The sequence below is a fragment of the Tupaia chinensis genome, unplaced genomic scaffold (assembly GCF_000334495.1).
Source record: "Tupaia chinensis unplaced genomic scaffold, TupChi_1.0 Scaffold000316_1, whole genome shotgun sequence".
Classification (NCBI taxonomy): Eukaryota; Metazoa; Chordata; class Mammalia; order Scandentia; family Tupaiidae; genus Tupaia; species Tupaia belangeri.
The window spans coordinates 9,031,208-9,046,242 of NW_006159809.1; the positions used below are offsets into that span (position 1 = coordinate 9,031,208).

Genomic DNA, 15,035 nt, shown 5'->3' on the forward strand with positions numbered 1-15,035 from the left:
TTTTTTTTTTTTTTTGGAGAGATTTTCACTGTAGGGCGCGTGCGCTCGCCTGACAGACAGAGAGAGACATAGAGACAGAAAGTGAGAAATCACCCCCCAGGGGGGATGGTCACGCCGCAATCCCTTCTCCTCCATTCTCCTCTAGGGATCTTGGGCACGCACGCACACGTGCCCGGCGTGAGTTTTAAGCCACCGGGTCCGGGACACGAACCACGGTTGACTACGTGGGAGTCCAGCGACATAGCCATTACGCTAACTGCTGGTTCCCTCCGAAGACTTCTTTCAGTTTATACTATCACAGCAGGAACCTTATGCATCTCACATGCACGGTCGGACTTTACCTCTAGAGGAGGATGTATGCTTTTGTGCACATAGATACATAAACTATGGCTCCAAAAAGCCTGGGTATTCCTGTTCTAGGCCGGTTTTCCAAAGGAGATAACAGAAATCCTATCTGCTAAAACTGAACACAGTAACACCAAGAATGTAAGAAACTCCAAGAATAAGGCTATTTTCTTCAATAGGGAACTCCTAGTCATATAAGTCTCCTAATTCTTAAAATAACAGGGGTGCAGACATTACACCATCTAACTCAGCATTTGCATTGCACAGAAGTGGACAGTTAGATCCAGGAAATGAAGTGAACTGAAGATGAAGATCTGGTCTGGTTTCCTGATACCTTTTCCAGGGATTTTTTGTCCCCCTCACACTTAATAATTTGAACCTAAAGAAGGATTTACAATTGGCTTTCTCTAATCTGCAAATTCCCTAGTTTTTAGGATGTAGGGCGGGAAGTCCATTCCCACCTTTGGCCTTGCCCTGCCCTCATCTCTGGTTTCTAGGAGGGAGGAGGGCGCGCCAGTCGCGCGCGCATGCGCATGGCCTGGCGTTCGCACAACAGGAAATGCCTAGACTTAAATCTGCTCCGCAGGCTCCTGATACACACACCAAGCCTGCCTTCAGTCCCCTGACCTGAGCTTCCCTGCCAAACACAAACAGCAGCGGCAAAAGGCAACACAAAGACCCAGGGTTTGACGAATGGGAGAGTCAGAGTTTCCCTTGCAGTTTGAATGGCTGTTTACACTTTCTGGAGAGGGTTTTGCAACCCCCGGAAGAGAAGGAAATCTTTGATGTGTCTTTTCATTTGGTCAAAATTGGTGGAGTAAACTCAGTCCCATCAAGTCCATCAAGAAACACAGCAGACCTGAAAGTGAATTTCTACAGCTAACTAAAGTATAAAGGCCCTCGTGAAGTCCCTCTTCTCCTTCCCCCACAAGACAGCAGGCTGGGGAAAACGACCAGTCTGGAAATCTTCAGTGTGAGCTACCTTTCTCTCAGTAAAAAACCCTGTCATCTTGTCTTTGATGTTATTAGAGGTTCAGGGGCTTGCAGCTGGCAGAAGATGAGCAGAAAGGAGTGGAACTGGGTGCGCCAGCACACTGCCAGGCCCACCTTGAGAAGATGACCTGGAGAGTCTCTCAAGAGTGGGAAGGACAGGATGGTAAAGAATATGCTGTTTAAAATTCTGCCACAGATTATGTGTTGGCTGCATGTTTTTGTCACCAGGCCCCGTACTTGTAAACCTTTAGTAAAAGTCACTAGCACATGCTCTTGTGCCAGTGGTGCCTTGGGGGAGTGCAGAAATTGGGCTTGTTAGACTATGGCGTCCATCAAGTGAAGAAGCTGAGGTAGTGCAGAAGCAGCAAGGAGTAGGAGTGAGTAGTGCCTGGGAGAAACCACAGACATGGGAGGGATGCTGGTTTCCCATCAGGGGCAGTCATGTTTAAATCTTAAAGGATGTGGTGGCCCCAGACGTCCAGTTGGCTGAGGTCTGGTTAACACAAGTGGCAGCACATTCCTCACATGGTAGAGGCCCATTCTGACCTGCTTGTCCTCAGGAAGACCTGGGAGCACCCTCGGGCTAGCCCTGGAGGAGAAACAGCTGTAAAATAATGAAGTCTGATATGCTTACTTGGTTAGCCCTAATTGGATTAGGCCTGTGTTATCCAAAGACCCTGAACTTTTCTATCTTTGCCAACCATCCTAGACTTTGGTACAGCTCCACACTTAATATTCAGGGTTTCATTTCAATGCTTAGAAAACCCTTCCCCTACTTCCTTACATGTCTTTTAAGATATTGTTCAAGTGTAACCCATGCACTGATTCCTCAGAAAATTCAATGTCCCACTCGTGTTTCCACAGCTCCTTGTATTGACTTCTACTCACTCAAAAATATTTTACTCAGCAAACAAGTGGTGGAAGGAGCAAGGTCTCAGATCCTCGGGCTGCCTCACTCCTGCATGTAGGTGACAGCAGACAATTTCACTGACTTGATGTGATAACGCCCCCTGGAGTTGTGCATGTAGTGGCTGTCAGACTCATTCAAGTTCTTGAACATGCCTGCTTCTTTGACAGCCATTTGCTGGAAAAGCCAGATGGCCGATTTGTCCCAAGTAGGCAAGCAACCCTCAGTTCACTGAATACCAATAGGAGCTATCAATAAAAACGAGAACGTAAAACTGACCCAGAAATGAGCCCAAAGCAATGATTTTATATATTTTAAGTGTCAATGAACTGTACCCCATATGATAAACCCGCATAGTGCCAAACAGGGCATTTATTTGTCTGTTCCTCACTCGCTCACTCCAGCAGCTGTAGTTGAATTCCTACTGCCTCCAATACAGTGTTATATTTTGGAAAAACAAACAAAAACAAAAACAAAAAAAAAGAAAACAAAAACACAAAACAAAAACACAAAACCCACAACTGCCAACAATGTTATTTACATTTATAGAGGAGTAAGTTTTATGAGCGTGCTGATGTGAATTATAGGACTAAAGCCATGGCTGTCAGACTCATTCAAGTTCTTGAACATGCCTGCTTCTTTGACAGCCATTTGCTGGAAAAGCCAGATGGCCGATTTGTCCCAAGTAGGCAAGCAACCCTCAGTTCACTGAATACCAATAGGAGCTATCAATAAAAACGAGAACGTAAAACTGACCCAGAAATGAGCCCAAAGCAATGATTTTATATATTTTAAGTGTCAATGAACTGTACCCCATATGATAAACCCGCATAGTGCCAAACAGGGCATTTATTTGTCTGTTCCTCACTCGCTCACTCCAGCAGCTGTAGTTGAATTCCTACTGCCTCCAATACAGTGTTATATTTTGGAAAAACAAACAAAAACAAAAACAAAAAAAAAGAAAACAAAAACACAAAACAAAAACACAAAACCCACAACTGCCAACAATGTTATTTACATTTATAGAGGAGTAAGTTTTATGAGCGTGCTGATGTGAATTATAGGACTAAAGCCACAGAAACTCCCAGGTCTAGAGGCTCTGGAAGGCAAAACCTAAAGTGGAACTGACTGGACTATCTTATCTGGATTTTTGAGGATAAGCCAGAGAGATCACCTTCAATGTCAGTCTTAAAGGTGGATTCCTAGAAATGAATTGGCAAGTCGGAAAAATCCAGCAATGCTTCTGTAATACAAATCATTCTAACTGATTTAAAATTTCTCTGTTCTGAGTTGAATTTAGCATCATTGCATTGTTATAACTCTTCCACATACACACATGATAAAGGACAGGGTAATTGTCCTGTATTCTTCCATACAGAATAAGGTGTTTTCATTTGGTTTCTTTCTTTCTTTTTTTTTTTCCTTGCTCTCTTTTTCTATTCATGATGGGCATGTGCATAATTGATATAGTGTTAGAAAGAGAGAGAAAAACATACCCTACATGGGGCTTGGTCATGCCACATTCCCCTTCCTCCAGTTCTCTAGTCTGCCAGGATCCTGGGCATGTGCACATGTGCTCAGTGTGTTTGAGGTTGAGTGGGTGGGGATTTGAATCATGGTGGCATATGGTTTCCAGCTCTGCAGTGTGGTACTCTACCGGTTCTTCCACAGAGGACAGACCTATTTTCTTAGTAGACTTTTTAATTTAATTAATTAATTAATTTTTAATATTGAAATACAGACTACTCAGTTATGGGCCTGTTCTAGTACTTCTGCTTGGAGTGTGTGTGTGTGTGTGTGTGTGTGTGTGTGTGTTTGACAATGTGTATCTGATGTCTGCTGGCAAGAAAATGCCTGGTAGTAGCAGTTTAGCCCTTCATCTCTTCAGGAGGCTCCTCTGGTGTCTGTATCAATATAGCTGGAGGGATGTCAGGCCTGGGGCTGTTAGAGAGTTCCAGCTTGTGTGGTCCTAGACAGGCTGTATAATTGCCCATAGCTCAGTTTTCCTATCTAAAAACGTCCTACTATAGAGAAATGATTAGGGTCAGTGGACACAATAACCTGGAAAAGCCAGGTGCTCACATACTCCCCAGTGTCAGTGGCTTCAGCAGGCAGACCCTGTCCCTTCAGATTTAAAAAACCAAGTAGCTGCTTAGAGTTAAGTCATAATTAACTTTCCATTCAGTTATGGGCCTTCCTTCCTCCTATGTATTTCTGTCTCTAAAAACATCAGATGAAACTGGGAACCAGCAGTTAGCGTAATGGCTCTGTCGCTGGACTCCCACATAGTTGACCGCGGTTCGTGTCCTGGACCCGGTGGCTTAAAACTCACGCCGGGCGCGGGTGCGTGCATGCCCAAGATCCCGAGAGGAGCATGGAGGAGAAGGGATTGTGGCGTGACCACCCCCCTGGGGAGTGATTTCTCGCTTTCTGTCTCTATGTCTCTCTCTGTCTGTCTGGCGAGTGCACGCACCCTATAGCGAAAACCTCTCCAAAAAAAAAAAAAAAAATCAGATGAAACTGAAAAATCTCAACTACTTCTCATCCCTCACTTTTAACTATTTTTCTAGGTGGTTTTCTGGTTTGGGCTCTTTGGAAGGCTCTAAAACTGTGATGTTGGGTACAATACTTCATTCTACAAATATTTATTGGCTTTGGACTGTGTGTGCAATCTGTGCTAGATCTTGGTCCTGAGATAACCCAGACCTCCAACCCTGGATCTTACACTTAACTCTCCCGGTGTACTTTGGTCATGGTGGCTGCCATGTCTTCTTGCCACTTTAGAACAAGCACCAGAAGAAAGAAGAACTCCTTTAATTGAACACAATGAGGGAGGGAACACTCTTCACCTCAGGGCAAACAGAGCAGCCCAGAAGGGAGATCCTTGCCCAGTTTTTCCTAGGAAGTCTAAAAGACAGCTGCACACAACAGAAACAAAGCCAAAGTGGAATCTTGGAACTAGCACATGAAGGATTAAGGAAAGGCTTTTGTGGATGTAAAGAGAGTTTTTTTCCCTCCTCTTTGCACAGCAATGTAATTTCCTCCTTTGATTTCTGGGCAGAAAGTTCACATTCCAGCAATATTCCAATGGCTTTAATTGATTGCAGCTATTAAATCCTTCGACTTACATGCATATGGTTCAGGACTAAGAGCCACATGGAATCTTAAATTTAATAAATTCAATCATTACTCTTTCTGCATGTAGGAAACTTGACTAAGGCGTTGAGAAGAAGGGTGAGGGGGTGGCGCTTGGTTTGCACACAACAGACCTTAGGAACTGAGGATAAGAACTTGAAACCTCATCAGTTTAGTCCCACTTGGTCCCACTAAGTTTTCTGACCTGTACTCTGGTTTCTAAATGGGTAGGTGTTACATCCAGGGAGTCCATCTATCCTGGGAGAGACCAGAGGATTAGGTAAGACACTTGCTATGAACTCTTGCTCAGATGTACTCTTCCTTAGCCATTACTGCATCCACTGTATCAGAACTGCCCTCACATCAGAACTGCTTACTGGTCAATTTATTGTCAGAATCTAAGGTTGGTTTATTTTTTAATTTTTTAAAATTTAGATGATGAAGTTTTTTTGTTTTTGTTTTTTTTTGTTTGAGAGATTTTTGCTATAGGACACACATGCTTGCTGGAGAGACAGACAGAAAGTGAGAAATCACTCCAGAGGAGGATGGCCACACTGTAATCCCTTCTGTTCCATTCTCCTCTTGGGATTTTGGGCACACAACACATCCCAGCATGAGTCTCAAGCCTCTGGATCTGGGACTCAAACCATGGTAGGCCACATGGGAGTCCTGCAACATAGCCATCCGCTGATCTTGGTGATGAATATTTGAGAGTAAGGGGACATTAGCATACCCTCCTCCAGGATATTTTCATTTCGACCCGGCAAACCTTTAGATAGCATTGTTCTATATAAAAGAAAAATGAACCGCCTCAGCCTCAGGATATTCCTAGAACTGATGCTATTTGTAGAATGTGGAGAAGTATCTACAGTGAGAAGAGACTCTTAAAGTAATTGTTTTAGAGGAAAAACCAGTACCCTAGAGCTGCGAATATTTGTGCTAATAAAAACATTTATATTTGCATCTCACATTTTATCCTTGCAGGGAGAAAACTTTCCAAAGTGATCTGTCTTTGACTAACAGTTCAGGTCCTGGTCATCCCTGGTTAGGAAAGGACCAAAGAATTCCCTTCCTGCTGCTTCACATGCAGTGGGGTGTGGTCTGACATAACCCCGCTTTGCCAGGAGTTCAGAGTTAGAGCATCCCAGATAGCTCTCTGCCCCACTCTGCCACCCTGCCCACCTGGCCACACCCTGCTGTCGTCTCTTACCTCACTCTCCTCGGCAGGGGGTGGAGGGACCTCCTTGATAATCTGAAAAGAATAAAAAGAACAAGTCAGTGTGAATTTCCAGCTACCTGTTTTCTAAGGTCTACTCTCTGGAGGCATCTTGGAAGTGTAGCCATACTATCAGGACAATGGTCCCAAGCAAGGTGGACTCAGTCAGTGTCATGGTGTGCCTTTCTAGACAGAGTAGCTCAGTTCATTAGAGCATGATCTAGCCGAGGGTTCCAATCCCAATTTTGTCTGTACAGAGAAAATTCCACAGGTAACAGTTTCATCTCTTACTCTTACTCCATCTCTTATCTTGCAATTATATTCATTCCATTATTCATGTATCGGATACTTTATCCACCCATTGGACTTTCCATACATTTAACAATTGTGAAAAAATGGTGATGGAGAGATGAGTTAGGTATGGACCACACACAGGCTGCTGCAGGCATTTCACTTTCACTGGACCCAATGGGTACCCATGGAGGTAATGGTAACGTAATGGTCAGGCCGAACAACAACTGTCAGAAGGAAACAAGGAAGGAGTCAAAGGATTTTTTCAGACCACCGAAACTTGGGGACACAAAGATTTAAATAATATCTTAAGACTGCTTTCTGCAAATGCCCCATTACGGGGCTGAAGGGAGATGTGTGGACACCCTGGGCAGGTAGGTAACTGGAAGCCTCTGCTGAGCCAGACAGGATGGATGGCACACCAGCGGGAGAAGGGCAGGGAAGGAGGCAGCTGGGGAGCTGTAAGCAGCTTTTCCTCATTCTTGTCCTCAACTTGCACACCCCTCTCAAAATGAAAGCCCTTGTAGTTCATTGGATTTAGAGTCTCTTACGTGGCAGTTTGGCCATTATTTTCTATGACTCTTCTGTGTAACTTGGGGGGCTTACTCTCTGTACCTCAAGCATATTACTTGCATTTTGGGTTCCTTATATACAGTCCTTTTCTTTAGAGGACTTCTGGTAAATATGAAGCTCATGACATAACTTTTGATGCCTTAGCATCAGGACTGCCTGTTTTGTTAATGAGTGCTCAGGCATTGCCCATAGGACTAATTCTTTCATCTTCCAGCAGGAAGCTGGCACTTGGCTGCAGGCCAGGGTACCCACCTGGCGTCAAGCTCTTCCTCCTCTCTCCCTACTGAGCACGTCTTCTCATTTGATGACTGTTTTGAGACCCAGTTAGGGCTCCAATTCCCATGCTGTCCTTGCCCTACCAGTATCTGTAATGTCATCTCCGAATGATAAGATAGGCTTCTAACTAGAGGTTCTATTAATTCCAGCCAGTGGACCAAGACTCTGGTCCTCTACACATATGATATTCAGGAAATTGAAGAGGCAGAGACAAAGGCCTCCAGGGGTTTCAAACTATCATTTCATCTGCCTCCACTTCCTGGCCACTGTGGGAAGCCTGAGGAAGGTCTTTAGAAAGCGCAAAGCCATGACTTTGTTCACCCACTCAACTCTGGCTCACAGTTCCTTAAGAAAATCTCTGGGGAAGGCCATTATTGCCTGAGGCTGATTTCCCGTAATCCCAGAGGCAGTAGTTATTTTACAACAGGAAATGTCTGGAAACTGGAGGGAAGGGTGAGGAGTTGGGGACTAAGATTCGAAATCTATCTCTTGCCTTAGAGCAGGGGTAGGGAGGGAGTGAGAGGGGGAGCAGGATGTTGGGATGGCCGACTTGTGGATGGGAGAGTGGTGGGAAGTGTGCATGGCAAGGCCTCTTAATGAGGAGAGCTTCGGTGCATGGCAGCTGGGTGTCTCTTGGCATGAAGGCACAGCCTAGTTGTCAAATGTGAACTCCTGCACCTGCTTCTTCCTATTAGGATTTGACAAGTCCCTTGACCTTCCTAAACTCCACTGTCCTTGCTAAATGGAACAAAACCATTAACCTTGCAGCAATTGAGTCATGATGTGCAACCATGTTTATTAAACATCAGGTACAGAGTAGGTGCTCAACAGATTTATTTTTTCTTGTCTGAGTCTCTTGTTTTTATTACCTTTTTAACACCCCCCCCCCGAATATATTAGATGCCTATGGATGGTGGTTTCCAGGAGGATGTGCAAAGAGGCCAGAGCTTCATAAAATGAATGAGACAGGAGGCTGGGGCTGGTGTTGTGACCACGGCTAGGGGCTTCAGGGGAGTCAGCAGCAGTGTATTTTGCCACATATGTGTTGGCAAGTGGCACTGGACAGGAAGTGCAGTACAAAGTGGCCCACCACTCAGAGCAGCCTATCTGTGGTTATTTGATTTAACTTATTAAGTATTTATTGAATATCTGTTTTACATCCTGCAGTGTGTAAGATCCTGATGGAAACCCAAAATACAATGCCAAAATATGTAGCTTATTAAATCTTAGTTGAGGAGGAAACTAGGTTATGATCCAGATTCCACACTAACACACAGCTGAGCTTCTGGAAAAACATCACCATGCTCAGGTAGACTGGAATTCAGCACTTCCACTCTGGCCTCACTGACTGGATGTCTGTCTATGCTCAGGAACACCGAGGAAGAAGTCTTTGTATTGTATCAAGCTCATGCACCACCAGCTTACCCTTGGGGACAGGGAGAAGCTTGCCCATAAGATGGCAAGAGAGCTTTTAAAATGTGATCCAGACAGGCTCTGCTCAGAGTTATGAGCTGACTATTCCAGGCGCTGATGCTGGATGGGTTGTCTGCAAGTGGGCCAAATCCTCATGCCAAGATCAGCACACAGGCCACCCAAGGGACTGCTCAGAATATGAGACATGTCAGCAGCCCCTCACCCCATGGCAAGAGCAGCTTGGACCACACCTTGCATCTCTCTCAAGCCTGCAGCCCCACAGCAGCCTTGCTGCACACAGAGTGGTCTTAGAGGTACAAATGTCAATGGCTGCTCCAATATTTAAAAACGATCAGTGGCTTCCCTTAGTTCACAGGATAAAATGCAAACTGCCCCCACCCCATACAAGACCATCATGCTGTGGTGTCACCACCCCTCACTTCATGTCTCTGCTCTACTTTCTGTACTCTAGTCTTGGGTACCTTCCTGTTCCTTCCACATGCTCTCCAGTTTCTCATTTTCAGCGTCTTCTGCCTGAGAGCCTGATACCCCCTCCATGCGCAGTCCACAGTCCTGCACATTCTCCAGTTAACACTCACTCATGGAACAGATCACCAGTCAATGCACTTCTCTGGAGAACCTCACAGAATGCGCAAGGTCCCTTTTTTGGGCTCTTACAGTATTTGTGGTTTTGTAGCACTTTCAGTTATAATTGATAAGCAAACTGCATAATTTTTTGTTTCCAACTAGCATATCTAGAAAGCCTTCATTTCCAACAAGAATGAAAGCTAGAATTGACTGCTAAGCTTAGGTTTGGTTTGGCCCATTTCACTTCTTTGCAGGTTATGGGCGGTTCCTCTTGGTTGTAGTAGGTAGGCTCTCTAGTTCCTTCCTCATTAGGAAGGACAACAGAGGATGGATAAGGTTGAAGAGAATCTTCACCAATATTTAAAAGGGTTCCAGTGGTGGTGCGGGGTTAAGACAACACACTTCAATGTGGGACTCACATGGAAAGGTTCCTGGTTTGCATTCCAGGACACGCCCAGTGTGTGAGCCTGTCCCATGATTTGGGTTGGCTGAGTCTAGGGATGGATTGTAGCATGAAGGGAGCACTATCTCTCTATCTCTATCTCTCAGGGAAGAATGAAAACAAACTCAAAAGGAAAACTCAACAAATGTTTATAAACATAACGTGGTAGAACTGAATGGGCTACAGGAATAAATCTAGGGTCATTTTTCCATTTCTTTCTACTCTGGAGGCCAGCACTGCTGCCCCCTTTATATTGTCTTTAGATTGGATATTCTGGATGGGCAGGAAGTGACCATGTGCTTTCTTGGGGTAGCTACCCCAGAGTTCCTTTTGCAAGAATAGTTGGACTGGTGAAGTAAAGTGGATGAGAAAAATGAGATAAAATATGAATCTCTTGAATTTTATGGTATTTCTTTCCTACCTAAGAATTTATCAAAACTCTCTGCTGTAAGTTGGGAGATACATCTCCTGTCTTCTCTTATTGGTGACTTTAATTCTGATTCTATTTGTTTCTGTTCAGGCAGACATGAGGTATGGTCAGAACTGGCAAACATAGTTGTTGAATAAAGGAAAGCCATAAAGAGCAGGCAGAACTTTAGCAAATTGAAATGTTACTGACAACTTCTCATTGAGTCAAAAAAAAAAAAAAGAGTAAGTTTTCATGTGTATTTATTAGTTTGAATATTAGAAGTGATAATGATGGAAGACAGGGAGATACAGTTAGGATGGTATGAGTAGTAGAAAGATCACATATGCCTAGGGCCTATTTGACACTGGACGTCTAATCATTCTCATTTCAAATCAGTTTCAATCACTAGGTCTCTACAAAGCTCTCTGTTATAATTTATTTTTATAAATTATTAAGGTGAAACACCCTGGCTCACTAGCTGTTCCATTTAAATCCAGGATCAGCTCAACATGCTGTCTGAAGAGGATGCCAGGCCTGGCTATTCTCCGCAGCATCCCTGGTCCTAGCTCTGTCCCTTTGCTGAGAAATCCCCACCACCACTTCATATTTCTCCTCCTCATCTTCCCTGTCTCTTCACCCTGTGCCAGGAGTTAGCTGTAGGCTATGCTGTACAAGCTCATGGGAAACAGATGCTCATCTCATGGCCAAGATGTGGAACTAAACAGAAAACTTCTTTTTTAGCCCTCTTTTTTTCTTAGATTATACTTAGTGTCTCAATATTCTTTTTTTGAGAGGTTTTTGCTATAGGACACGTGTGCTTGCCAGAAAGACAGAGAGAGACAGAGAGACAGAGAGACAGAAAGCGAGAAATCACCCCTCAGCGGGGATGGCCACACCACAGTCCCTTCTCCTCCATTCTTCTCTCGGGATCTTGTGCACGCACTCACACATGCCCGGCGTGAGTTTAAGCTACCGGGTTCGGGACTCGAACAGCGGTTGACTACATGGGAGTCCAGCGACACAGCCACTATGCCAACTGCTGGTCCCAGTATCTCTCTGCATGAGCTGGATGTGGGGCATTGGGAAATGCTGAAGGCCTGGTCTTTTGCTGCAAAAGGAACAATCTGTTGATACACAGGCAACTCTGCTGTCTAGAGGAAGTCCAAGAGAGCAGTTTAAAATAACTCTTCTATTAACAAGCTAGGCACTCGTCCTCCAATATCAATTAGCTCTGTGGTTTCACACCTTACTGAGTATCAGAATCATCTGGAGAGATCTTCAAACACAGATTCCTCAGCTGCACTGCTGAGTTTCCTATGAGCAGGTCTGCCATGGGGCACATGCCCACCTACCAAGTTCCCAGATGATGCTTACCCTGCTGGGCTGCAGCCATGCTCTGAGAATCATGAAGTAGCTGATTTCTAAGAACCCTATACCCCAATAAGCTAGGTAGGGAGAATGTTTTCCTTCAAGTCAAACATCCTGCGATTACTCTGATGAGAGTTGCTTGTGGCTGATTGGAAATACCAGCTTTGAAAAGGTTTTGTTCTAAATGTGGTGGTGTCTCTGTTCTACAGTCAAGAACTCTGGGGTCTCTCTTGCCTCCATCATCCTGTGTGGAGGAAGGCAGAACTGTTTCTGGAGGAAACCCTCAGCTTTTCCTAAAGGCACTCCTTTGCTTCTGGTGAGCCTCTGTGCTCCTCCACATACAGAGTATCCACCCTCTGGATGCCTGGATCCAGTCCTGAAGCTGTCCCAGCCAGATGGTGCCCTAGGAGTTAGGGACAAGGATCTCATCTCTCACTGCACTATTGGCATTTGCATCTTTTTCTTCTGCGCTGGATTCTAAGTCTCTAGAAGACATAAGCACATGTGGTCAGCTTTTATCTCCTACATGTAGCTTAGTACTTATTACTCAGTCACTATTTCTGAAATGAATAAATGTGTGTTCCTATATGGGGAAGGTAGAGGAAGCATTTTAGATTATTCTAAACTTCCTTGCCTTTCCAATAAGCACTTAATACACGATCCAAATTTAATTCTGGTCTCTGAGCCCACCATATTAATGTTTCTTTAGTAACTAAGATGCCAACAGTCCCATTGACAAGAGTGGGTTGTGATACCTGTGGGAGCTCAGTAGAGTCTTGGGTTGGATGTATGGCTAATGATGGTTCTTTACTAGACACCCTCTATGCCCTATTCTAGCCCCTAACTGCAGCTTGCAAGAAAATGCACAAGATTCTACTTCTCAGTGCTGTGTTCCAAACTAATCTCTAAGAAGGCTTCTTGAAAATTTGAAAATTATAAGCACAGTTTGACTTGTTAGATCATAGATGACATGTGAAATTGGTCATGCATGATAAATGAAATAGGCAATAAAATCACTAGACTGTAAAATTGTGTTAGCTTAAAATAGGATTCTTCACAAGGTAAAAGAGAAAGGAAAATATATTTTAGTATTTTTCTCCTTGTGTTGTGGTAAAATTCACATAACATAACATTAATGATTAGTCATTTAAAAATATGAGGTGATTATATTTGGTGCCACTAAGGAACATCAGGTGACTGGGAAAATGTTGCTTAGCTGACGTGGGGAGGAAGACACAAAATCCACACACCCATCACTTGCCTTCTCTCTTGTGCTTACTCGTGTGCAAGGTAAGTGTATAGCATGCTCCTGAGTGAGCGTGCCTTGCTTCATGAAAGCTGGTGATAGAGCATCATCAGTATGCATGTGTACGCTGGTTATAAGAATCTCGGGATTGAATGAAGGAGGAAAGCCTTCAGCTTCTGAAGAAGAAGCTTGTGAAGAGATGAGAGAAGATGGCATTCTGTGAGAGCAATGGTATAAAGAAGCCCAGGGGAGCTCCATGGGAGAGCACACTGAAAAACCAGAGAAGAAAACGGAACGCATGGGAGCCCTCACGCCTTTAAGGGGGATTAGAAGCATGTGTCATGGAGTGCAGAAAAAGCCAGAGTGCTGAGAGCAGCAGAACAGTGCTTTCATGGCAGTCGGTCTTATTTGGAACCGCACAAATAGCTTCTTCTTCTTTTCTTTTAAATAAAAAGAGAAACCTGGCAAAACAACAAAAGCTGAATTTCTATTTTAAGTCAATGTAGAAAGAATAACAAGACAATGAGTCACAGCCATCCACCTCTGCTATCGTGATGCTTCATCCTAAGAATGTCCTTCCTTCCATATCATCTTTTAACTTGAAGCCACAGTGCTATTAATACATCATGCTCAGTATCCACCAGGAAGCTTTGGTGTTTATCCTTTTAAAATCAAGGTAAGGTACACTATTAACTAGTATGTTTTTAAATTAAAATTTAAGATGTTTGAAATGCTGGAGTTTTTATTTATTGGTGTATTGTTTTATAAGACTAAACAGTTGTTGTTTTTTAAAGCTTATTTATTTATTTATTTATTTATTTCTCCCAAGAATGAGAGAGCCAGAGAGACAGCACTACAACAAGGTTTCAATACTGCAATTCATCCTCAACTTTCAGCCAGACCTGGATCATAGGCTGCTGTATGCCCAGCACAATTAAGGAGGTCTCTGGATTTGAACTGGGAATCTTTCTATGTGAGATTACCTTGGAGAGCATCATGTTTTACCACTGTGCCACCACCTGGTCCCAAGAACGCACAGTTCTAAATGTTCTGCTCTGAGCCTGCTTCCCCCATTAGTCCCATTATCTACATGTGCCAAAGTTCCAGTGATGATTTTAGGAACACACCCTATATTATAGAAGAACTGGTGCTATTTAGAGAATTTTCAATGTATCTGCTACTTAACAATTATTGTTAACTTTGGATAGAGCTGAGGAAAGACTGCTGACGGAGCCCGACTTCCTCATCTAATTTCTAGTCTTTTATGCATTCCACGTATATAGTAAAATCTCAGAGAGTCTGAGTAATAATATTCCTTGGGTTTTTGGTAATTTTGGATTGTGAGTGCATATGTAGTCTGCTGCACTTAGCTACAAGAATACCATGAGACCTGAGTTGAGGGACCATTCTGCCAGAGAGAATTCAGATTCCTAAGCATTTCTGAGCTATGACCATTTTTTTTCTCTACTCGTGATTTATAGACCCTCCCCCCCCAGAAGTATAAATTCGGACTTTAACATTTGTAGAAATTACGGTTATAAATTTAAAGGGAACACACACACACACACCCACACAGACAAGCAAATCAAACTCATGGTCCGTTCTTTTACTCGAAATCTCATATTTAGGCAGAAGATGCAATTTCAATTCCTAAACTTTTATGGGCCCACGAAAGGTTATTAAACCCAAACTGCAGATTAGTGATAGAAAAAAAATCTCCCCCAGAACCATTACTGCTTAAGGACTGACCATCTGGTTTCCAGATCTTCCTTCCCAAACACACACTTTTTTTTTTTTTTTTCCCTTAGGGAATGATTTTTGCTATAGAAAGAG

At 43.6% G+C, this 15,035-nt stretch overlaps 1 protein-coding gene across 1 annotated transcript in view; it reads right to left on the minus strand.

The window, feature by feature from the left end:
- Positions 1-15,035, minus strand: part of ANTXR1 (ANTXR cell adhesion molecule 1) — a 269,361-nt gene that overhangs the window by 87,281 nt on the left and 167,045 nt on the right. The window contains 1 exon segment of the mRNA XM_027772987.1: positions 6,591-6,632. Coding sequence (XP_027628788.1) covers positions 6,591-6,632 — 42 coding nt within the window.